This window comes from Melanotaenia boesemani, chromosome 23 (genome assembly GCF_017639745.1).
Source record: "Melanotaenia boesemani isolate fMelBoe1 chromosome 23, fMelBoe1.pri, whole genome shotgun sequence".
Taxonomy (NCBI): Eukaryota; Metazoa; Chordata; class Actinopteri; order Atheriniformes; family Melanotaeniidae; genus Melanotaenia; species Melanotaenia boesemani.
In genome coordinates this window covers 9,854,029-9,879,599 of record NC_055704.1, presented here as the reverse complement: position 1 = coordinate 9,879,599, position 25,571 = coordinate 9,854,029, and the positions used below count along the sequence as shown (strand labels likewise).

Sequence of the window (25,571 nt, the reverse complement as noted above, 5' to 3'; positions counted from 1 at the left end):
GTTACATGAGGAAATAGTTCAATACTGTCTTTAAAGCTAGCTTAGCTAAAAGAATTGCAAAACGCTCTAAATAACGTTAAATGTGTTTTTCTTTCTTTTTTTTTTAATAGCACACTTATGTTGTGAATCGTTCGTACTGTAAATGATTGTTGTCTGTGAATCTCCGGAGACATATTTGGAAATAGTCATGCTGATACAAACTTTCTGTAAAGAGTCCTGAGCCACCCCTCCTTTATTTCCAAGAAAACAGGAAATTAGTGCAGTTATGTTGAAACATGTGCAATATAAATGTACAATTCTAAGAATCTTAGGGTCAGTATTTGGTCTACTTTTGTTCTTTATCGCAGCCTGAACCCTCTTAGACAAACGTTCTTGTCGTTTCTTTAAGTAGTCTCCAGGAATAGTTCTCTAAACTGGTTGAAGGACTTTCCAAAGCTTTTCTTTGGATGTTACTGCCTTTTGTTCCGTTGCCATTCTGCTTTAATAATGTTGAAGTTGAAACTCTGGAGAGGATTCATTACTCCATCAGATCTGTTGCTGCTGATTTTCAGTCCAGTTCTTGTGTCGTGTGAGATACCTCAGCCTTTTCTCCCTGTTAACCTTCCTTAAGAATAACTTCTTGACAGGCATCTTCTATGGAGACCATTTCTGATGAGGCTTCAGCCAACAGTAGACCATCAACTGATGGTCCAGATGCTTCTCTCAGGTCTTCTGTTGGATTGTCCTGATGAACATCATATCCAGATGCTGCTTATCTACTGTAGATAGGCTTTTAGGCCTGACATTTTTCATTTTCTCCTCCACTTGTCCAGATTCCTCAAATGTTTTGCGGACACAGCATACCATGCTGATATGTGCCAGGTTTTAAGCTAATAGCTGTCTGAGATTCACATTACTGCCGAAATACTTTGACATCTTTTGTAGAAGCAATTTGTAACAGGCTGCCAGTAAAGTGTCTAAAGATGCTATTTAAAACAAATTCTTTGCTAAGTTGTTTATGTGTCTGCACAAAATTCCTTTCAAAAATGGTCAGGTGCAAAAACTCCACTAAAAATGATCGAAAAAGCAGCAACTGTTCAAGAAAAGACCTTCAGAAAATCTTAAGAACTGTTGCTAGAAACCACTTTAAAGTATCACAAGAAATTATTGATGCTCAGAAGTCAAATATATGGAGATGAGAGGAGTTTGTCTCATATATCTGCCAAGAATTCACTCTTATAGGAGAAGAAAATACACAGAAAATCAGATAAAAATCAATAGAAATTTATTTTCTTATCAAAAATATTAGCAACAAATTGCATAGATGGACAAAAATAGCTTAGATGATTGTTTCATATGACGGATAATTAGAGAGCATAGTTGTTTCAGGGTGTTATTTGCTTACACAACTAATGGAAAATGCTTTTTTTTTATACCCACAAACTGAGGCGTAAATAAATGTTCCTATTTTTTGTTTTAGAGGAAAAGGAGTTTAAACTGACATTATGGTAGAATCCTTGTCTTTACACCCCGATAGATTACTCATCATAAATAATGATAGCAATAAATACTCCAGATATATTACTTGATTTGTTAAATAGTTTTTGATTATTTTTTTTAGGTCCAATTATGTCACACAAAAAGGGGAAAACTCGTGGTTTATATATTATGATCTCAAACTATGATGTCCGTCTACGGCAAATAAAATAGATAAGAAACGTGTGAAATGAGCAAAATGTCCCAAGTCAAAATAGATTCTTCACAGATCAGCAAAGCACATCGATCAGCTGTCGTGTTTGGTCTGCTGAGGCAGGCAGTGAGGATGTCTGGTTCCTGGTTTTCTGGGAATACTGCATAATATCATCACACAGAAAATATCCCACAAATATATCCTTTAGGTTCTCCAAGCAAAACATCTTCCTGTTGTCTCCCAGTTTGTGCTTTTTAAATATATCTGAGTCAAAAAAAAAAAAAGTTCTCCTTTGAAGTTGTAAATCCTCAAAAAAGTTTTCCATGACGAGGCAGCTAATCCATCATCACTCAGTTGTGCACGACCACAACATTCCTCTTGACTGAGTGGGAGTCTGGAGGGTGACTTGCTGTTGTGGCTCTTTCCTCAGTTGGCGTACTGTCTGTAAAAGGCAACCTTGACCCGCTCGATCTGGTGGCACAGTTTGATGGCGGGTCCGAGCTTCAGGTCCATGCATTCTTGGACTGTAGGCAGAGTCAGTAACAGCAGAGCCTGGCCGTCAATGTCCTGCACAACATAAAAAAACACACACATATGTTTAAATCTGTAATGAAGAGTCTTTGTGGTGTCTCAGCTTTAACCAACCAACTCCTGGTATGCATCCGACTTTTAACCTCTCAATTCCACAAAGCCAGTTGGCTGATTCAGTTTTCCAACATTTAAATGCAATATTGATACCAGTCTGTGGGATGCTGTTGATTATGATAATAGGCTTTTCTTTTTAACCCTACCTGACATATAAAACCCAGGGAAATATAAGTATGTATACACACATATATATATATATATATATATATATATATATATATATATATATATATATATATATATATATATATGAACTTTTCATTGGACCTCTAAACAAAATCAAACCCGTTTTTTTGTTGTTTTTTTCCCTATGCTTGGCTGTTGGAGGCAACTATTTTGAAAAGGACTCCTTCTGGTCTGTTTTAAACTGCAGAACATCATGAAGGTTCACTGGCATCATTACCTGAATGGATATCTAATATACAACAGATGCCTGATGGATGCAGCCATTATGATGTCATATAGTTTATTAATTGCAATTTACAATCCTGGTTGAGTTACAATTTATCATGTAACTCAACCCTTTTAGTTTTCTGCAGTGAGCAGTGAACACACTCCAAATATGAGGCTACATCCACACAGAGAAGGAACTAATTTTGTTGTTAAAAATTTTTCCTAAACAGAATCGTTTCAAGAAATGTCTACGCAAAACCTCTGAAAATGCTGTAGCGCCATTCCTGTTTATAATACTCTCATAATGCGCAGAAACTCATGAAATGTTGACAACATTAAGAAGAAGATGGCAGAGAGGTGAGCTAAAAATGAGACATTTGTGTGGATTTTTTATAGATCCAGCTGTTAAAGCGATATCGTGCTCAGCAGCTTCTCCAGGACGATTGCAGCATTAATCTGTCATAGTTATGGATGTTTAGGTCGGTCTAGTCATCATTTTACTAATTATACATTTTACTAAAGATGGGTTGTGAACACAGAATTGAAACGGTGGCATCTTTTGAATCCAAAATACAAAATCTTCAAATAATAAAACAAACTGAGTGTATGCACTTGAACTTGTCTCTGTGGGGACATGGACTCGGGCCACATTCACACTGCCCTGTTTGGTTCACTTTAAACGGACTGTGGTCCACTTCCTAGCAGAGCTCTTAGATCCAAAGACTCTGGTCAACTAGTCCAGACCAGAGTCCAGAATAAACATGGAGAAGCAGCATTTAGCTGTTATGCTGCCAACAAGTGAAACAAGCTGCCAGTGGAGATTAAACTTTCACCAAATGGAGACACTTTTAAATCCAGGTTAAAAACATTTCTTTTCTCATAATTTATGATTTTATTGTAATTCTTGCTATTTGTTGCTGCCTTTTACTATTTATTTATATCCGTAATGCTTTTAATCTTTTATGTAAAGCACTTTGAATTGTCCTGTACATGCAATGTGCTATACAAATAAACTGTCCTGTCTTCCGCGGACACGATTCATTTGGTGCAGTGTGAACACCAACCTCTGATACGGACTAAAAAAGCAGACTCTGGTCTGCTTGAAAGGTGGGGGACTCGGCTGACTTGCAAATGCACTATCCAGTGAACCAAAATGAAAGTGACATATGCCAACTGCGGTAAAGCATCAAGAAGAAGAAGCAGCAAGTAATGTTAAGGGAGGGGAAAAAAGCCTACAGGGTGTGTTTCAGAAAAAGGTCTATGATCTACTTAAAAATTAGGAACCCCAAAACTGCTTCGTGTGACTCCATTATTTACTGTTTACTTGCAGTTAAGGAGCCGGCAGAAGCAGAAAGATTTCCTGTTTGATCCTGGCCAAAGAAGGAGTTTTTTTTTTCTTCTTTCAGCTCTTTCATTATTGATAAGTAGCTGTTTTGGGGAGTATCGCCCCGTAGCGAGCAGTTGTTGTAACTATGTGACATTGTTCAGATGGTTTGGTCCGCTTGAGTTAAGTGCAGCTTGAATGCAAACCAAACCAAAGGAAGGTGTGAAATTTTTTGGAAATCCTTGCCCAATCAAACGGAGTACTCCTGATCCTGGTGTCAATGCCCCCTAAGTTTCTTTAAATACACTACCGTTCAAAAGTTTGGGGTCACTTCCCTATTGAATCCCATGGCAAAGTGACCCCAAACTTTTGAACGGTAGTGTATATCTAGTATATTTTGTTTATATTGACTGAATTACTTTCAGGAGTATCACCAGCAAATGGATAATAAAAAGGGCATTACAGAAACTTACAATAATTCTTAATAGGAAAGATTTATCGACTTGCTAGTTCATGAAAGATTTTCTACATGGAGGTAAAATTAAATCAGAAACCTAGAGGCGGTCACTAGTATTGCACTTTAAAGCCCTTCACCGCCATACTCTGCAAAAAAGTAACTGGTAGTGATGTGTTTATACATCCAGTTTTAAAAATAAAGACAAAATCTCAATGATGCAACACCTGATTTAATGTGTGTGTGTGTGTGTGTGTGTGTACCTGTTCCTGGAAAATGTTGGCTAGTGATGCACAGTCAGTCGAGTTAATGAACTGAACAACTTCATCTACACTCCATTCCAGAGGGTTTCTGTCCAAAACCAGCTGACCCTCCTCCTCCTCAGCCTGAACACACACATAAAAACAGCATGTTAGACACCAGAGAATCACCAACATCTGACCAATCTCTTAATTACTGAACTTCTGAAGGTTGGATTTTTCTCTTATCTCTGATTTGTTTCATGGGTTAGAAGTGTTGAATTGAAGTTACAAAACTCCAAAGTAGGCTTAAACCCACGGTTAGTTCAGTTTGACTGAGGACATGCAAAGGCTAACTAGTTGCCGTAATAATTTCTTGTCTGATTACTTCTCATTTATGCTTGTTGAGTAAAAACTGTGAGGACTGAAGCTGTGATGTAGCCTCTGTGTTTCACCTGAACGTCTGGTCCTTTGGGCGGCTGGTACTTATTGTTGTTCTGGTTGTAGGCCAACAACGAGCGAGTAGACCTCCTGAGGTTTCCGGGGGCCTCCTGGCGGCCCGTGGAGTTTCCCGCGTTAATGGCCCTGCGCAGCGTCACAGCTCTGCGAGGACGGCTGCTGCTGGTCACCTCCACTGAAGAGGCATCTGTGTGGTCCTCGCGAGGCTCCGAGCTTGTGCCTTCACTGCCCGACTGCAAAGCCATGCTTTCATCGTCATCTCCCTCATCGCTGTCCTAAAATGAGGAAGAGGTAGGATGTCAAAGAGGTGAGGGGCGCATGTCCTGTAAGATTCAGTCTGCACTTACTAAGCAACAGCACTCACCTCAAATTCTGCTCACCTGTTCAGATCTATTACAAAACTTCTTTTTATTTTGTTGATGTAGTAAAATAATGGGGACTTTCTAAATGAAAAAAAAACTTAAATGCATTTTACATATTACTGGGAGGGTTTAGAAGATGTAAGATGAACCACATCTGTTTCTAGATTTTTATTTTGTTTTTATTCATCAACCCAAAAATAAAGATATTGCATCCGAATTCGGATCAGAAATAAATATTTAATTTTTTTTACATTGGAGGAGCAAGAAAAGGCTTTTTACAAAAATGTAAAATAAATAAATCATGGCTCTGTGTAGTAATATAGTCATTTGTTTGCAACTCACTTCAAAATTGTAATTCCTTCTCTACTTGGTTAACCTGTGGTCTGAGCAAGACTACACATCATACAGAGGCTTCTGCAGCCACAACTCAACCAGATTTACTACTTTGTTTAAATTCCACAACCCAAGTTTAGCTTGTTTGGCTTCTAGCTGTGCTGATCAGGACTGTTATGGGTTTTATGTGACAACTCCTGTGTTGCACTGATTAACGTGTTGTAGCATGTTAAGTGCTTTGTAAATGCAGACCATAGAAGCATTCACACTGTACGATGATCCTCCTAAAACCCACCTGTTTAAGATATAAAAACTACACTTACAAATACAAGATGTTCCCAAAAGCTGGCTTGACATATAAGGCTATTTTTAAAAAATTGTACAAACCATTAGTTTATGGTTTAATTGGGATAAGATAATAATAACAATAATAAAAAAACAACCCTACAAAATCACATTCAGCTAATTCAATAACATATTTCTTAAGGTGATCAAAAGCACATCCAATTTTTCATTTGGCTCTTTGGATCTCTTGCAATCTCTTATAAATGTCCCAAATTGATCAGTTTAACATGGTCATTTGTTTGCAACTCACTGATAAATTTTAATATCTCACCTATGTTTTTGTGCCACACTGCATTTCTATTGGTTTAGCTGTGGTCTGAGCTAGAGTAGACATCATACAGAGGCTTCTGCAGCCACAACTCAACCAGATTCAGTACTTTGTTTAAATTCCACAGCCCAAGTTTAGCTTGTTTGGTTTCTATCTATATTGTTCCTCTTTGTTTTGGTTTTTTTACATAACGACTCCTACGTTGCATTGATCAACATGTTGTAGCACGCTAAGCAGTGTGGTTTGTAGATGTGAGCTGTTGAAGCATTTACCCTGTAGGATAATCATCCTAAACTTCGGATCATGACATATTCAATTAATTCAATAACAGAATCATTCTTAAGGTGATCAAAAGCATTTTGGCTCCCTGGATAATTACAATCTCTTCCTAATAATGTACTGAACTGATAAGATATTGTCTGCATGATTTGAAAAAAAATCAACAACAACAAAAAAAAAACTGACAGCTTCCTAAAATGAGACAGGAAAGAAAAGTGTTTGTGTGGAGGTTTTATCATCATCAACGAAGACCTTCCTCAGCAAAATGTGAAGCTATTCTTTTTTATAGGTCTACATTATTCTGCATACATGCACCACTACACCTCTGCATAAAACCTAATGCACCTTAATGGAGTTAAATTTCCTTCCTCAGAAGCTCCTTTTCCTCCTGCCTTCATAATATTTTGGGTTTAGCTTCTTCAAAGACTGTCGTGACTGTACACTTATTACACACCCGTCACATGAGCAGCAGCATTAAAGACACCCGTTATAAAAGAAGTGTTATCTAACCTGTGGGGAGCCTGCAGGAGTGTAGTCAACAGCTGATGAGCGTCTTTTCTTTTGCACAAAGATAGCTTTCCTCTTCTTCCTGCGGCGCGTCGGCTTGGCCAGCTCTCCTTCTGCTGTCTCCTTTCCTCCCGTGGGCTTGGGTAGCTTCCTCTTCTTCTCATAGTAATAGGCTGCTGACGATGAAAACAATGCACCCAAAACAAAACTTAGCCGCTCATCAAATGCAATTATACACTCCATGGTGTCACAAGCTTTAATTTGAGTTGTCTTCATAGCTGTGGCGCAGTGAGTGATGCGTATAATTACAGAGACTCACTGTATTTGGTTTTTGTTTGTACAGAGCAGTTCAATGGGCACTTGTCGGTGACGAGGACAGGGCTGAAGAGGTTCGGGCAGCACTGCAGCTTCACGCACACCTTGCGGCAGAAATCAGGGATCTGGTCGGCTAGGCGGACTATCCTGATGGTGGAGCGATACGTTTTCCCTTTATATCTGTGGGTAAAAAGGACAAATGGAGGGAGTGGGGAGGGGCGATTAGACTTTTATCTATGAGAACAATGGATAATTAAACTATCTGTAATCCATCAAAGCACTCAACAATGAATGGTGATTGCCTCCACAGTAATGATGTGAAGTATGCCGTTTTAGCCGAGCAGGGGTGAATTCACACCATGTAATTGATGAAAATTATCCTGGAGTGTGGAGTGAGGCTAAGGGTCGATCCTGCAATAACCCAGCTAATGGTAAAGGTCAGTCAGGTGAGCTAATCCGATGGCTGGCTTGGAAAGCTAAAGAAGCTTCATGATTTTACTCCTTCTATTTTTTCAGGTATTAGAATTTACTTGAAGGATGAAAAGAAAAAAAAAATCCAAACCAATAAATCTATTATTCTTTTTTTCAAGCAAAAATACAAACTATCTTGTAATTTAGTGATTTTTTTTCTTCTGTATATGATTGTAAATCAAAGTCATTTCAATTTTTGATTGGTGGTTCAGACAACAAGCATCTAAAAACTTTCACTTTGGAGAAATTATTGCTTATTATGAAATTTGGCACAATCAAGGTACTTATAACATCTCAGAATGATTTCTAAACATCCCAACAGAGCTCAGCGGATCAGTTTGTACATTTTTAACCACTTTTTAAATAGTAAAATTTACTGTATGTTAATTTGGCCCTTAAATTTATTTGTACTTTTGCCAAATTTTCATCATGGGACATTTCTCCATACACTTGGGAGGAGAGATACGAGAAGGGTTGGTTAGGCTGCCAATTATATATTGGGGGGAGGTAATTTTGTAAAACCTTTTATAAAGAACATTAATAATTAATAATCTGAAGGTGTCTCCATAGGGATTTTAAGGTTTGAAGGCTTCCAAGTCATTATTCTGATCCTAAATCCCCCTCACAGACTAAGTTGAGATGAACTATGATCAGAGTTTGATTGTGCTCATTCTTGTATGCATGCACAAGAAAGTACCTACAAGCCTTGTCATGAAGATTCCCTTATAAGTATTTACATTTTCTCACACTGAGCATAGAGTTCAGAGATTTCCTAAAGTCCCAAAAACTGGTGCGCAAAAGAAAAATTAACTACCCACTTCAGGAAAAACATAGTACGTCCAACTGCAACACAAATAGCATAAAACTAAAAAAGAAAAAAAGAAAAAAAAGAAAAAACAGTTTAATGCACTGAGAACTTTCCACTTGGTTCCTGAGAAACAGTTCTATGTCCAAGTGTCATTCAGCACCATCATTCAGCACCTCATCCTCCATCTAAACTGGAGGATGAGACACTGCCACACATCCCAACGGCATGCTGAATGATTGACAGCACACGTCAGGATCCGAGCGCTCATACCACATAAAGGTCAAATAACAGAAATAATCCATATTTAATCTACATGCAGTTGGTTCACAACTAAGAATACAATCATCAATTTGGTTTTCTTGTATTTTTTTCTCCCATTTCTTTAAAATGATCGATGTGGAGGGGTTTGTGTGAGGCAATAACAGAGCAGTTACAGTTAAGCGAAGGTCAGTGTCGAGAAATAAACAATCTCCATCAAAACTGCAGATTTTTTTTTCACTGTGAAAGTCAAACACTACAACAAATTAACTTAACAGTTTTCCTAATTAACAATTTAACCCTTTCACATATGTTTAAAAATGGTAATGAAACACATTTTCCTGGTGTACTCAAAGTGGTGTTCAGTGCTTGAGTTGTTTTTTTTTTTTAATAACACTAAATTTTTTATACTAGTCAAAATGATTAAGCATTACAGGGGCTGAAGTGAGGAAAGATTTGTGTTTTATTTGCTATCACACACACAAACATTTACCACCTCTGATGTTAATTTAAGAAGGCCAGTAGAGAGGTGGGCATGCGTGGTTGTTGCAGTCAGAAATAAATATACTGATGCAATAATAAATAAATAGAATAAATAAATAGATATTAGATCATTAGATTAATAGATTTTTCTTTTTTAAACTGATCTGTGTGTCGGGAACAGTTTCAAGCTCTTATCTGACCTTAACAAGCCACAGTTCTAATCAGAAATCAGCAGCAGAGAAATGAATGTTTAACATCTCTTTCTAAAAGTATTTCCAGCTGCTCCAAAAACAGCTTCACGGTCCACAGAAATGCTCTCTTTGTCATATATCTCTTCCCCATGCTTGTCACTGTCACGATGAGGGCACGTCTCCACTGTAATCTTAAAAGTGTTTGTTTTTGGTCTTAGTGGTGCCATATTTTAACCTCAGAAAGTCTGACAAACTACCCAGAATGCAGTTTTCAGGCTTCTTATCCATGAGCGCATGGAGCAGATGCACTGAGGACTTGCTGCAGCCATGTTGCTTTATGCAGGGCTTTTGTCACTGGACATATATTTCTGTTTTTGTAAAGTTTCATTTGCCATTTGATGCATGAGTTCTCACTGAGCTTATTTACAGCTGGTTGAGTTTCTACACAGCATGAGAGGGCCATCTACTTTCTTACAACACGTATTCTCACTGACTGCTGACAAAATATCAGTGTATTGACTTACCAGGAAGCTTTACAGGAGAGTTGCCCCAGTGTTGTCATTTTTGTTCTGGCTTGTTTGTGTTGATTGTAGCTGCTATTGTTACTGTGTAACAAAACGCTTTGGTTAAACTAACGCACAACGATCTTTGCTTTCTGACGGTCTGTTGCATGTGCAGATATTGATATATGGCACTTGTGTGAAGAGTGAAGTTATGCAGAAAACAGCTGATGGCCAGCTGGCCTGTAGCTGTTATCTTTCTGTGAAAACCCTAACAAGAGTCCCGCAGCCAAGTAGAGACTGATCCTTCAGTCTTACTCTTGAGGTGCTGAGTGCAACTAGTCTGGACTCAGAGCCTAAAATATAGATGAATGTGCTGTTTCTCCACCAGTCCGACTGAATATTTAGAGTCATTGCTGACAAACAGTAACCTTATACATCATATGGATCTACTTTTTGTTCCCAAACCAAAGTTGAATTCCTGGCTTCATTAAGTCCCATTTAATTTCATCTGGCAACAGAATTAATGACAAACATTTGTCCAGATGACATCTTTTGGGTAAGTGAGTCCTCCTTGGCTGGTGTCCATTAAGACAAACCTTGTGCAGCATTTGCTGAAGTGTTCGCCCTAAGAGACAGGTACCAGAATAGCTCAGATTCATCAGGATGGCTTTGGTGTGATCCTTGGTAAAGAGGACTACATTAACCAGAGGAAAACCCTTTGGCAAGCTGTAAAAAACCTTGACCTTGGCCAACACTGAACCTTCCATTAAGGCGTTAATCTGTAATCTAACATCATCCTGAAGTCTAGACCAGAACCCCATTAAAATGTCTCTGGATCGGAGACAGATTGATGCAAAGGAAGCTTTCTAACCCTAAAAGATCAGCAAGACATCGCATAAAAGTGGTCATTTTTTATTTATCTTGTGTATAAAGGATACTGAGGAAGGGTATAAATATATATATATATATATATAAAGAGTAATGGCTGACATTTTTAAGCACAATATATTTGTCCGATTTGCTGCCTGAAACAGACAATATTAAAATTCCTTTTAAATCTAAATTTAGCATATTAAAGCTTAGTGTATGTCTGCTAAATCCATATCCAACATGACATCTTAGTGCTGCCAACATTGAATCTTGCATTAATAATTCTTCCCAAGTAATTCCTTCAGGAGACCCATCCATTCAAATGTAAACTAGCAGCACCAATTGTGGAGCAGTTTGAAACATAAAAAGGAGCTAAGATTAATTTAGTCATTGCTGAATATATCATTTAGTTTTTTTTTATTAATTCATTCAGTAAATGATGTAAAATAAGTCACAAGTCCACAGAAGAGAGACAACCAAGTGAAATATCAGCACAATACCCAAATGTATTAACTATATAATGATTAAAAACAAACTAAAGTAGCTAAATATCACATGACAGGAGTGACGTATATGCAGTTTCTGTTTGGGTATACGAAATATAAGTCCACGGTGATCAGAGATATACACCACCAGCACTTTATCTAACTTAACTGAAGCTAAAAAAGCACAAAATGATGAATGAATACAAACTCTACTCTGTGTCAACTTGACTCATGGGGTAAAACTCACTGCAGTTGATTAATTGAACTGCATTGTGTTCTGCAGCCTCTACTCATCACGGTCAAAAGTAAATTGACTCTCTAGGTTTTGGATGTCCCAGAGAATTAAAAGTAACTCCTTTGGCAAGTTTTTAAAACACTCCTCTAAAAATGCGACCACTGTGCTCTGCAGGCCACCGCAGGTGACTCACTTGTACTTCAGACTGGCTGACTCCCTCATTTCGGCCAGAAAAATGGGGCAGTTTTTGATTAGAAAACATCCAGCATGCAGCCTGGAGCTGTGAAATAATTTGGCTCTGTGCAGCCAGCAGTGGATGGAAATGCAGACCTTACACAAACCACTGCGGCATCATAAAATAACATAAAAAATTCAGCGGAGGGCAGCAAAACAGGCTTGTTGGAACAGACAGAGGGAAAAACATTTGGATCTGCTAGGAGGCCTACTGAAGGCAGAGATGCAATGCTGGATGATTTATTATCATTTGAGCATGAAATCCAGAGCAAAGTTAGAGTTTGTGATTCTAAAGTTGAAAAAGATGTTTGAAAATAACCAGAAAACTGGAGTGAGTCGTATGAAATGTAGAGACAATACAGTGAGCTCGGGTGTGTTGTTGTGCAGGTTCTCCTACTTGGCTTTGAGGGTCTCTTCCTGGCAGTCCCAGCTCTGATCCCCCAGCTCCTGCAGCTCCTTCAGGACTCGCCCAGGCTTGTAGGCTGCGTTGATCAGCATGCTCAGCAGCTGACGGCAGAAGCAGAACAAAATGAAATAAGAACAAACAGTTCTAAGGAAAAAATCCATTTGTGCACAAACATGTCGAAGGATCCAAACAAAACCAAAAGCAGAGATCAGAAATTGTGGACAAAACTGGAATCTGACATACGTAGAAAAAGTGTGTGCATGTAAACACAGTCTCTGGAGAAATTAATTGTCTGTTTTGCTGAGCAGCAGTGAAGGTGTATATGTGTAAACACATTTGACTGACAGCTCCTCACATTAAAATGAAGGCACTGCTGAGAAACTGCAGGTGGTTAACAAGACATTGCTGTCTCGCCCTCCATCTTCACCTCCTCCCTCTCAATGTGTGTCAACCCTCCTCTCCCTTTGAAAGTGTGTAACTCAGCGGTGTCCAGCTCTGGTCCTCGAGGGCCACAATCCTGCAGGTTTTAGATGTTTCCCTGATCCAGAACACCTGATTCAAATTAAATGACTCTCCTCAACAGCTTGGTGTCAAGTCCAACCATGCTGACCCATCAACCAGATTTAGGTGTGCTGCAGCAGGAAAATCCAAAACCTGCAGGACAGCAGCCGACTTTGGACACCCCAGGTGTAACTCTTTGATTACACCTGTTCCTTTCTGCTCCCCCACAAGCATTAGCCCACCTCTTTGAGAACCAGCGTGCATTTTCCAGGTCCGACAGCCTGTGGCAGCTCTGCAATACGTCCCTTGTTGAGGTAGGGGCCTGAGAAACAGCGGTGGTTGACATAAATCTTGGAGCAGCAGTATCTTCCATTGGCTGAGCCTGGAACAGAGCAAAGACCAATACAAGGAATATTAATCAGCATGGAATCTATAATTTTACATGTGAATTTGGGATCAGTTGATAAAAAAAGAATATCTGGCAGATTTAAGAACAAAATGAGAAGTTTTAGTTCTTTGTGATAAAGTAAACAATAAAAAGTCATTGGATAAAGAAAACAGCACTTTATTTACTTATTTAAACCTCTAAAATTAGAAGAAAAAAAAGATAACCCAAGTCAGAATAATGAGATTGTATTTCAAATTTCTGACTTAGTTTGTCAACATTTTTAATTTATTTAACACTCCATGTGAAGGTATCTGTCCTTATCTCATAAAAATATATTTTAGATTTTTTTATTTAAACTTAGCATTTGAAATTACAACTTAACATCAACATAATGTGGTTTAATATAGAGGTTATAGAAGGGCAAGATATGGAGTTGCCCTTTTATTGCACCATTTTCCCCAAGTGCATTGTCACTTTCAGTATGAATCATTGTCACTGTTTTAGAACTGAAGCCTCTTGTTTTCAGTCCAGCTAAATTTCACAGTGGTAGCGAGTCTTATATATTCAGGTTATTATATATTACATGTAATAAAATATTCAGTTATTATAGATGTATTTAATGTGTAGCGCACCTGCTGTGTGCTACACATTGTTTCATTGATTCTTCATTTAGTCCTGATATCTACAGCTAAATTTAGACTACTTTTAGCTCAAGTTTAGTCCTTATTAATTTATTTATATTTAACACAAACAACTAAAAATGTGCAAAATGCTCAATTGACGTCTGTAAAGAATCAAACTGTAGCAACACAGCTTTTAATGTTGAGTTTGGATTGAAAATAGTTTGATTTGAAGTCACTGTGTAATAACTTTGTCGTAAAGGGGGTAATGAATACAAAAACAAAGAAATGGTAAATATTTCACCTGATTTAGGAATTACAACTTAAAAAAGATTCCACACCATAATGCAGCTATGTGGTTTATTATATTTTTCACTTACTTTTTTTATGGAATGCAGTCATAACAAACATGGGGAGATTTTCACATGTATTTCACCTGAAGATGTGTTGCATTTAAATTTAGCATTTCATCAGAGCTGCAGCTGTGGTTTAATCGACTTTCCAGGAAGTGTTGGTTATCAAGGAGATAACCCACAAGCACGTCGAGATCATGAGAAAGACCAGTTTTTTTTTTTATTAATCTATGATTTTGCTGCCAAAATGGTTAAATATATTATTGATCTTCTCCTGTACCATTTATTATTAAAAAACCATGCAGAGTCAAACTGGGCTGCTAGTACATCCTTTTCAAATAATACCCCCCCAAGCCTTGAAGGGATGAACTGAGGGTTGACTTAACTATGCTGCTCTCCGCCCTTCCTGCTGCCCCCCTGACTACCAGCGGCACCTGGAACTTCACTGTCAGGGGTGAATAGTAATTAGGTGAGCTGATGAATATACATGAGCGAGTGGGTGGTTTTCAAACAGAGTTTGTAAAAGAGGACAAGGGTCGTGTGGAGACAACACCCCCCTGCTCTTGATGCTGGAACATGCATGTTGTTTACATACTGATCTGCCCCAAACTAAGCTTTATATACACATGAGGTGAGAGGAGGATGAGAGATTGATCTAATCTTGTATTTTCTGCTCACCAGTCAAGGTGAGGTTTGGCTGCTGAGAAAGGCATCAACATTTCTTGGTATCTCTCAGTTCTAAAGATTAAAATTAACCATTTTCACTTGAATTTATTTTCTGTTTTTGGCTTTAAAGCTATCTTCTACATGTCTACAAATTAAGAATGCAGCAGCTTCACAGTGCTGGGGTAGAACAAGAAAGCAACACTTTAATTTCTAGTTTAACAACTTATGCTCATCAGGCAGTGAAAATGAAAGTGCTTAAATCTGTAAAACCACACAACCTAAAAAATGCTGAAATACCTGCCTAAGGATATTACATATTGTCTTTAAAACTTGTGGTTGGCTGAAATGTTTAATCATTTCCAAAGCTGTGTCTTAAGTTAAGGCTTAAACAGAATGGATAAAACTACAAATAATTTCTTTGAGCATGGTTAAAAAAGAAAAGATTCTGACTCCACTTTTTGTTTGTGGATGGAGTTTCCTCATTCAAGCCATTAGAAAAAGTTAACAGACATTGGACAGGAAGGGCAGCTGCATTAAACTATCAGAGCACAATGTTGAATGCATTAGTGATACAGTAGATAACCGTTTCCTGTGCAACATTCGATAAGCACATAAGAAAAATGCCTCACTTGTACAACTGAGCTATTATTGTTTTATAAAAGATAAAGAGATAAAAAGTTCACAAAGGAGGAAATGAAACGTAATGAGATGCACTGCAAAGCAGCCACAAGCTGTTTTGTGTTGAAGCTGCTTTCTGTGTTCTTGTTTGAAGATAGAACACAACATTTCTTCAACATTTTGCAGCTTGGCTCAGGTTTAGGCTGCATGCTGTCAGATTAGCACAAAAGACCAAAACAGCACAATCTGTTACATAACTGCTTCAGTTATGCAAGAAAAACATCAACATTATGGCAAATAATAATTGATTAGAATATTCATTTTGCAGTTTGTTTCTAGAAAATATGTCCTCATCTCACAAAAGACTAAAAATGAAAGAAAATTCTTGTGCAGCTACAGGCATAATTAAAGGTTGGTGATGCAACAAAATCAGGTTCCCATCCAAGTAAAGGTGCCTGCACATTTTACCTTCACATTCATCAAATTTCACAGACATAGTTGAGAGAATTAGATCATTAATGAGAGGAAAAATCTAATTTATAGGCAATTTTCTGACTAGGTCTTTATCACCGCTGACTGGCTTGCCTGTAAGCATTCCTTCTTTTCCTATAAAGAGTTCACAAGATTGCTGTTTATACTCAGAACTCTAATTTGTTTAAATTATCTTCTTGTGCACATCGTGTGATTGCTGTTTTATTCAAACTTAAACTGACACTCATCTAAACTAAACCAGTCAAGGATGAACTTGCAATTCAAAACATGTAATTTATCATTCAATAAAAAGGAAACTCTTGGTTAACAAGCATTGTTTTATATACATCTGTGTCTAAAGATGTTCCTGAATCGACTTCCTCTCACCCTCTACAAGGAAGCAAAACAGGTGAAATTTGGCTTGTTTGATTTGAGCAGAAATTTTTGTTTGTTTTAACCACTTGACCAAGTTAATGTTAATTTTTAAAGATATAATGTGTTGGATTTGGAAGGAAATGCAACATCCATCCATCCGTCTGTCCGTCTGACATCACAAAAAAGCAGAATACCCCTTTCTAAGTAGTGTGGGTGCAGTATATAAATTAATATTAATAAAAAAAAATCTCATTTGAAAACTTGCAGGAGATGTTTATTTTTATGCCACATTCAATGCCCAGCTTTTTTTTTTTTTTTTTTTTAAACAAAAACAATCTCTTATATTAAAATTAAAATATTAAAATATCAATAAGCAAGATGCATAATTGCACAATACAAAAAAAAAGCTGTAATGTCTAAGAGTTTGTATGACAGCAAAATGTCATCAATGTGAATAATACAACACACTTGATAAATAGGGGGCACTTTATCTTGGTTCTGAGTCTTTTGTATTTCATGGTTTGTGGCATCATGACCTTGTCTGACTGACATGTAATCAAACCTTTCTGGACACACAAGAGAATTATGGTTTTACTAATGGACACTTTTGACTGGTTTGCTGCTTTGTCTGACTCAAACTGGGTAAACACGCTCCCTCATTTAAATATAAGAAGTGGAGACAAAAAGCTAAGAAAAAGTGTCATTAGAAAATAATCTTACTATATATACTTCATACATTTCTTTTCTATAATTATTATGCATTTCATTTCTTTGATTTAGGGTATGTTTAATAGGTGCACATGTTCATTTCATTGGCATATTCACTGATGTATCTGTCCATTCATGGCCATTCTGCATATGGTGCCAGAGAACTTCAGAGGTTTCTGTCCTCAAAATGTTGCCAGATTGTCATGATCTGCTAAACTAAAATAAAGCAGCTCCATCAAAAGACTCTGAACACAGCATGCTAGCTGATAGGACTTATGTACATTTCTGAGGGACATTCCCAGACAATTAGTCGAGCCCTAAACTCAGCAATGCATAGCTTTGTGGCTTCTTTTTAGGGGGTAACATAAGAGCTTATTTAAGGATTGTGCAACTTAAAACACCAACTAATTACTGATCATCACAAAGTCACAATGCTTATGAGTGATGGAGTAGCTGAAGAATGGGGTTTCCCCTCAACTCTCAGTATAGCGGCTCATTAACATTAATTACTAGGCTTTTGATTACCTGAATCCATGGCGACAAGCTGGCAGTGGTTCACAGGAGTCGTCTCCATCGGCTGTGCTGGAGCCAGCCTACAGGAAAACACCATCAATCTGGTTAGAATAATCAATTAAATTATCCAACTGATCTAATCAAAACTGTAAACAATGGAGGAACCAGAGAAACCAAACGTTGACTCGGCCAGTCGATCAGTCAACACAACAGCTATGGCAGTGTGAGTTAGATTTAGATTCAGGTGTGTTCGAAAGCAGCAGGGGGACAAAGTGGTGGGGGGGCGGAGGGTATGTGGGTGTATTGATGGAAAGGAATTAGTGGTTAGATGAGAGGGGAAACAATGTGCTGCTGAAGACCTCATATTTCCCCTGTTCTCTGACCGACATTCCCCCTTGTACTCCTGCCAGCGAACTGCGCAACATGTCATTTGTCAACAAAATCAATCAGCGCTGGAGGAAAAGCAATTTCTGCTCTAAAAAGCCATCGTTTCAATTAATGGCTCTGAATGACGAGCAGGGGGGCTTTAGGGTAATTTCTTTGGCTCAAAGGTAAAAGGGCAGGAGTGAAACTACATTCCTGGCTTCACTGAAATAAAACAGATGATATCTGATGTGTCTAGAGAGTATTTCACATTCAGTTTCCATTTACCTGTGATTTGTCTTGAATTTAAATAAGTAGAAGGGAGAAAATACAGACAGTACTTCAAAGCACTTTCCTGCTAAACGTGTTGCAGACGAGCATCTAATAATTATTTTCCTGATCAAAAATGCTTCATAGTTTCTGTTCTTCAATTTCTCCTCCATTTTTTTTCTAGTTATTATCATATAAGACAGTGTCATAATAAATTGTAGGGTTGTTATATCTGTAACAGGCACACACCTAACTGCAGTTTTGGAGAACAATCCAGAGTATTGAACAATGTTTTTCTTGCTTTAGCAAATATTTTTGCAACACATTGATTAGATCAATAAAAAGAAATAAAATAAAAAAAAAAGACTGGAAGTGGTTTGTTGATAATTGTGACATTAAACATTACAGGGTTACTACAAACTCATTACCATGAGTATCTTTATTTTAGCTTAGCTTGTATGAATAAAGTAGCTTTAACCATTGAAATATCAACCATTTCTTTGAGGTTTAATGTCTTTTTTTAAAAGGTAAGGAGGAAGGAGCTGGAGAACAATACTTCTAAAGTTTAACATCAATTTAAAGGAACTTGTTTTTATATTTCACTTGACTTTGTTGATTAATTTTATTTATTTTGCCTAAAAAAATGGAGCCAGTGATGTTTCTCCTTTAATTTGTTACATCTAAATGCTCAACCAAATTTCTAAACTTAGTTTTATCAGAATATAAAACTTTGATTACCCCTATCTAAATGTAATGTCATCCCTAAAATTTGTTTTGTCAATAAAATTGTAAAAATGCTGCTGCCTAATGTATTTGATGATGCAATCTTTTATAAATATGGTTGTATTCAGTCTGGTGTCAATCTCAAGGATTTCTCTCATTATTTAGGGTAAAATCATCTACAGCTGTTTTTCTTATACACATTTATGTGATAAATAAAGTTCCCCTTTTTCAGTTCTGAGGTTTCAGATCTCAGAGGGGAAATTACCAGGCCTGAAAAGAGGTAAATGCAACAACTGATGCCATCATTTATGTAACAAAAACTGATCCAAACTGTAGAAGCAGTGTATAAAAAACTAATTACACCCCTTGGTTCATTAGCTTCAAGAACACCCTTTAATTATCAGTCTCTGAACCATACTTATTCAGTATTTTTCTAATTGTACTATCATGAAAATAACATTTAACATGCTAACTAAGGCCAGTCAAGCCTATAGCTCTTAAGTTTTTTGCAGTTTCTCTAAATATTCCACATTTTGACTTTGGGTTGAACTTGCTGGGATGTCCACATCTGGAAGATTGGCAACTGTCTTCAATGTTTTCTACTTGTTAATAATCTTTCTCACTTTAGAATGATGGACTCCAAATAGTTTGGAAATGGCCGTATAACCTTCCCAGATTGACAAGCTGCAAGAACCTACTCCCTGAGACCCCCCTTGGCATCGTATTTACACACACCTAAATGCAGCAGAAACTTTAAAAACCTCTACTTTTAAAGAGGTGGTCAGTGTGAAAGCAATAAGGGTGGGCTTAGTTTTTCACACTCCGTTTCGGACATGGCGTAACATGTCATTTGCTGTTTATCCAACATTGTATTTAGCCAATTTTAATACCAAGTAAACATTAGCTGATTAGTTTTTTTGTCCTGATATGTAAAACCTTAGAAATGAAAAACTGAATTTATTTTTTTTTACCTTACTCTACTTAATGGAAGAGGATATTTAACTTGGATGTTTAATAATAGTACACAATTTTATCAGCTTCAGTTTCACAAAAACATCAGTTACTCTATCTGTGACAGGTTTTAGTTTGCCTTACTGTTTCTCAGGTTGGACCACAGCTATCTTCTTCTGTTTCTGGCCTGCAGACAAAAATGAAAGAGCAGTTGCATTAGGTTGTCATTCACTGGTAACCGCTGTACACACGTGTGTTTTTGTGTATACATACAGACAGGTTTGAGTGGAGGGGTCAGAGGATAAGAGTTGGCCTCACACCAGCCAACAGGGAAGATATCCATGGATTCCACATCCACAATGCACTCTGACAGCGGCTTTGCCACACCTGTAGTCAGGTAGACAGCAGAAAGAAAGGAGAGGGGGAAGGAAATGTCACTTATACAGACCTTTTTGAGTTATTTAATATTCAGTCTTAGAACAGCAGGAGTCCACTGACACTTAATCCACACACCAACGTCTGTACCTTCCAGCTGGAGCCACAGCAGGCGTCCTCTGACCTGAGTGATCCGAGCTACACACACCTCCGCCGGTCGGTGAGGGTTTACAGCCTCCAACCACATGTCTTTGGCAAAAGCTCGATTCTGCCATGTCTGAACACACACACACACACACACAGAAACAAAGGAGGAACGTGATATAAGAGAGAAGAGTTTATTTTACATTCAGGACAGTGATCTAACCTGAGATGACCTAAAGTCAGCATCAGTTTACAACACAATCAAAGTGTTTTAACCCTTATTTCCCCTGAAAGGGCCTCAGAAGCAACAATCTTGTTTACTGCAGGAGAGAAATAGTATCCTGCTGATTGTACACAGCAGACTGTTCAGGGTCAGTCTGAAAACTAAAACAACAATTCTGGTTACAGTCTACTAAAATTGATCAAGATGTTACTGACATTAAAGGTGTTATAAAATGGGTACTGTATATGATGTAAATGGGAAAAAACAAGTAGAAACACATGATCATCAAATCATTCATAAGTCTCTACTTCTATCCAGATATATTTATAATCTGACCTGCCATTATATTATAACCACTGACAAATTAAGTAAAACATAACATCTATAGGAATTATCTTAATATGAGGCAAAAAGTGAGCAAAAAAGGTTTTTTTTTTAACTTTCAAAACTATGTCATGTCGGGTTAAAAGAAGCTGCTTGGTCATCAATTTAACGATGACGGGATATATGTCTGAAGCGAGTGGATAAAACCGCGGTAAAACCATGGTTGTTGCAGGGTTGAAGCCCTGACCAGGTGCCGTGTTACATGAACATTAGTCGCACTCAAAATTCTAACTGCAAAACTTTTAAATTGCAATTTTGATTTAAAAATGATTAATTATTCAGCCCAAGCCAAATGACTCAAAAAATGTTGATGCTAGTTCTGATAGAAAGGCATTGGAACACAGAGTATCACAGTTTGCTGCATATGAGGCTAGGTAGCCATGGACAGGTCAGGGTGCCCATCTTGACTTCCATGTAGCATCACTGTTGGACCACACAGTGAAGAAAGAAGGTGGTTTGAAGAATCACAGCCTGTTAGATCATGTTGATAACTAGGTCCATGTGCAGAGTTATTTGTAATAGACTGTATCTGGATGCACTATGAGAAAAAAAGCAATTAAGAGAAACAGTGATGCTTTGGGCACTGCTCTACTGGGATGGTACTCTACCGCACACTACCTTCCTCAAGATTATTTCTAACCAATCACAGCCCCTCCATGGCAACCCTACTCCCTGTTTTAGTAGGATAAAAACAAACAAGGAACAAAAATATGAGCTTGCATTTCAAGTTTGATACATCTGAATTTAATCAAGCATCTGTGGGACATTATGGATCAACAAGTCCATCCTCACAACATGCATGACTTAAAGGATCCATTTCTGACGCCTTGGTGCCAGATATCACATCATACCTCTAAATTAGTGTTTCTTAGTCCAGGTCCTCAGGACCCACTGGCCTGCATGTCTTAGATGTGCTCCTACTCCAAAACACCTGATTCAGATTAATAAACTTCCTTGTGAAGTTATCTGTCAACGAGCCTTTCATTTACCTCTAAAATATGTAGGGCAGTGGGTCCTGAGGACCAGAATTGAGAAACACTACTTTACAGAACTTGTGGAATCTGTTCCTCAATGAGTCGGGGCTGTTTGGCCCACAAAGGAAAGACCAAATTGATATGGAGTGGGTGGTCATACTGTTATTGCTGATCAGTGCTTGTAATTTATCTGTGGAGGAACGATAAAGTTGCTGCAGTGTTATTGTTTCTTTCAGACGGCAGAATTCCTAGAAAAAGCTTGTATTCTTCATTGTTGCGTTTACTATGTGGTTGATAAAATTATTTGTCATAAAATTTGTCTTCATTGTGGTTTTTGGAAGCGATCAAACCAAAACATGACATTTTGAAGTATCCACAATGTTTTCTACAAAGATGAAGTTAAATGAATGTGACCACATTGCCCACCTGGATAAAAAACCCTCATTTGCTGCTCCACATGGTTTACGATCCAATTTACAAATCTCAATGTTTTCATCTCAACTTTATTTGTAAAATATAGTCAGAAAGTGGCTATCTGTCTTTTTACAGCTTCTTTTGGGCCGACTATGTCTGCTTTGCTGTTCTCTGTTTACAAGTTGGTTGAAGTTTTGACCTTGTGTCATAAACAGATTCGGTAATGTTATTTAGGAAGGTTGAAAATGTGTTTATTTTAGGCAAAACAATCTTTGCAACACATCTGAAAGCAGGACATATGTAAAAGGAACACTGTCCACTCTATAAGATGTTTTCTGAATTGCCTTTGCTAAAAGCTGCACAACCTACTTGTTTTTTGCAACACAAACAGTCTTAAGACGGCTCTGTTTGAAAAATCTAAATACCAAATACAAATCCACAAGGACGAAGCATATCTAGGTCAAAACAATGAGACAAATCTAGTAAATCCATTCTTACATCAGGGAAACAGGCGTCAGGAGCTGCTTCGGTCCCGCTCTGCTTCAGGTAGTCAGCCCAGTCGAAGTCCTGGCCCTCGTAGCCGTGAGGCCTCTCCAGAGCCACGCCGTTCTTCAGACACCACTGGACCGGCAGGATGCCAGGCGAGTTGTTGTGACATAGCACAGACCAAGGTTTCGCATCGACAGAAAGATCATCCATTGTTACCTGGAAGTACACCTCATTGTAGATCTGAAACAGAAGCACAAAGTTTTTCTAATGCAACACACACCTGAACCTGAATCCATTTTTTATCTCTTAATTTTTAATAATAATAACAGTTACACTAATAATTATGATTTATAGAATATTTTCTATTCTATTTTCTTTTCATTCCACAAGTAATTATCAATGATAGCATTATAATGCATGATTATTGTGGTTATTCCTGCCTATAGTAACAGCTCTAATGAACACTGACTAATTACCAATATATTTTTAATTTAAACAGTAAAACATCTTTTAATTTAATGAATTGCATAGTATATGAATTGATAAATAGATATTAAAATTACAAAATTACAGTATTTTTTCAATCAATGATCCATTTATTTTAAAACATTCTGAAAGTAAATTTAAAACAATCGAGCAAGGAATCTAACGCACCAACTTTCATGTAAAATGAGCACATTTTCTTCCCCTGCTAACATAAAAGAACACAGAATCTTATTGTCTTATGAAACACTATTAATGATTTGGAGTAAATGTCCATAACAATTTTTTTATTATTTTGAGTTAAAACTGCATAATTATAAGCTAAAGTATTGCCTCTCCACAATTTTATTCTAAACATAGTGGACGCATGAACCAAATAATGTCTTTGTTACGTTTGACTATAGATTTATGAACTAAAGATTAATGACAACATACATATTCTTTAGGCCCCGACACTAAAATTGCATACCAATAATTAAATGAGTGTTTCTTTGCAAATACAAGGTCTGTTTGAATATGTTTGGAGTCCTGCAAAGGGAACACTTGTGAGCTTTGTTAAGATATGTAAATATCAGTGTATTTATAAATAGTGAAGTAAATTAAGATGGTACACAGCACAAATTAAAATGGATTATTATGAATATTTAATTATCTAGTTGATTACAGTGTCATGAAGCCAGTATGTAATGCTCATAGGAAATGTTTACCAATCAACATTCAGAAAAGATCCGAAAAATAACAAAGCAATTATAATTCAAAAGGATGTGGGATATTTGTGAACTCAAGATTCAGAACAAAAGTGTAGGCGCGATTTGTTTCTGTGTACAGGGTCAGTCTATGGAACATCTGGATAAAGAATAAAAAGAAGCTAAATTAATTATTCTGTTTAAAAAATTATGTAAAGGCTAATTTGTTTTGCCCTGTGGTGATGTGTGGATAGAGAATGAACAGTAAAAAGGAAGTATCTTTTTAGCATCGCTAACATGCTGGCATGTGGGTGTTTTTAGTTAAATTTTATTACACATTTGGTTTCATTAATCATTTGTGAGGTGGCAGATTATTTAAGATTTTTCTTCTTTCTGCTTCTTTTCGTTCAAGTGTTTGAGATTTATGTTTGCATTGATTATTTTGTTTTTAAAGAAATAAATGTATAAATAAAAAATATCCCTTTGGAATGATGCAGCTGCAGCTCTAAAGCTCTATCTATCAAATCATAGTACAATATGTGAATATTATCTCTGCAAAGGTCAACTCAAATAAAATGAAATTTTCAGGTCAGATCTCCAAAATTGCCATTTGAAAACAGACAAATTTACTCTCACTGAATTGTAACAATGCACAAACAATTACTCACTTTGCTTTATTTATTGTGTGGATAAGACATTGATGAACCAAAAAAAAATACTGTTTTACAGTGTAAAACAAAGCTGTTTTTAATTTCTGTCTTGCAGTGGTGACAACAAAAGAGCTGTCTGACAGCATCAGAAATGCGACAGGCACTAAATATAACAGCAACAACAGCTATGAGGAAATTGTCAAAGGTCTTCGCTGTTGCAGCTGTTAAAGTAGTTATGAGGTTTAACAGACTTAAAACTGCCAACATGCCTTCAGGGTTCGCTGCTAAGAACAAACTCAGTGAGATATATCTGCCACGATTGATGAGGCTTGTAGAAAAAGGACCATTTCAGAACCGAAAGAGTTATAGGCTGAACTGGTTTCACCCTGTCCCTGTCCTCACACACTAGGGGAAGGCCGCAGAGGACGTTAATATTAAAAGAAAGCCACAAAAAGTTCAGATTAATGTTTGCAAAAAAGATTAAGATTTAAGTAACAGTAGTTCTGGGTTTATAGACAAGAGGACACCAAAGTAGAGTTTGTTTATAAGCAATGCATTAAAACACAAAAACAAAATAAAATCAACACCCATAAAACCCCTTCATGATGGAGGCCCTCATGATGTGGAGCTTCCTTGTTGTATTTGGTAATGGAGTAGTAGTAGTAAATGTATCAGAGGAATGATGAAATC

General features: G+C 37.2%; 1 protein-coding gene across 3 annotated transcripts in view; it reads right to left on the bottom strand.

The window, feature by feature from the left end:
- Positions 1–1,247: 1,247 nt before the first annotated feature.
- The window catches only part of sfmbt2 (Scm like with four mbt domains 2), a 66,903-nt gene continuing 42,579 nt past the window's right edge, over positions 1,248–25,571 (bottom strand). The window contains exons 10-21 of one of the 3 annotated variants that reach the window (XM_041977458.1): positions 23,072–23,302; positions 20,585–20,711; positions 20,333–20,446; positions 20,204–20,246; positions 17,765–17,832; positions 13,283–13,422; positions 12,531–12,640; positions 7,600–7,775; positions 7,284–7,456; positions 5,183–5,461; positions 4,752–4,874; positions 1,248–2,236 (exon numbers count right to left, since the gene is read on the bottom strand). In XM_041977458.1, coding sequence (XP_041833392.1) covers positions 2,096–2,236; positions 4,752–4,874; positions 5,183–5,461; positions 7,284–7,456; positions 7,600–7,775; positions 12,531–12,640; positions 13,283–13,422; positions 17,765–17,832; positions 20,204–20,246; positions 20,333–20,446; positions 20,585–20,711; positions 23,072–23,302 — 1,725 coding nt within the window. In that variant the 3' untranslated portion in view covers positions 1,248–2,095. Of the gene's footprint in view, positions 2,237–4,751; positions 4,875–5,182; positions 5,462–7,283; positions 7,457–7,599; positions 7,776–12,530; positions 12,641–13,282; positions 13,429–17,764; positions 17,833–20,203; positions 20,247–20,332; positions 20,447–20,584; positions 20,712–23,071; positions 23,303–25,571 lie in introns of all 3 variants that reach the window. The other 2 variants (XM_041977461.1, XM_041977459.1) reach the window with 2 other exon arrangements.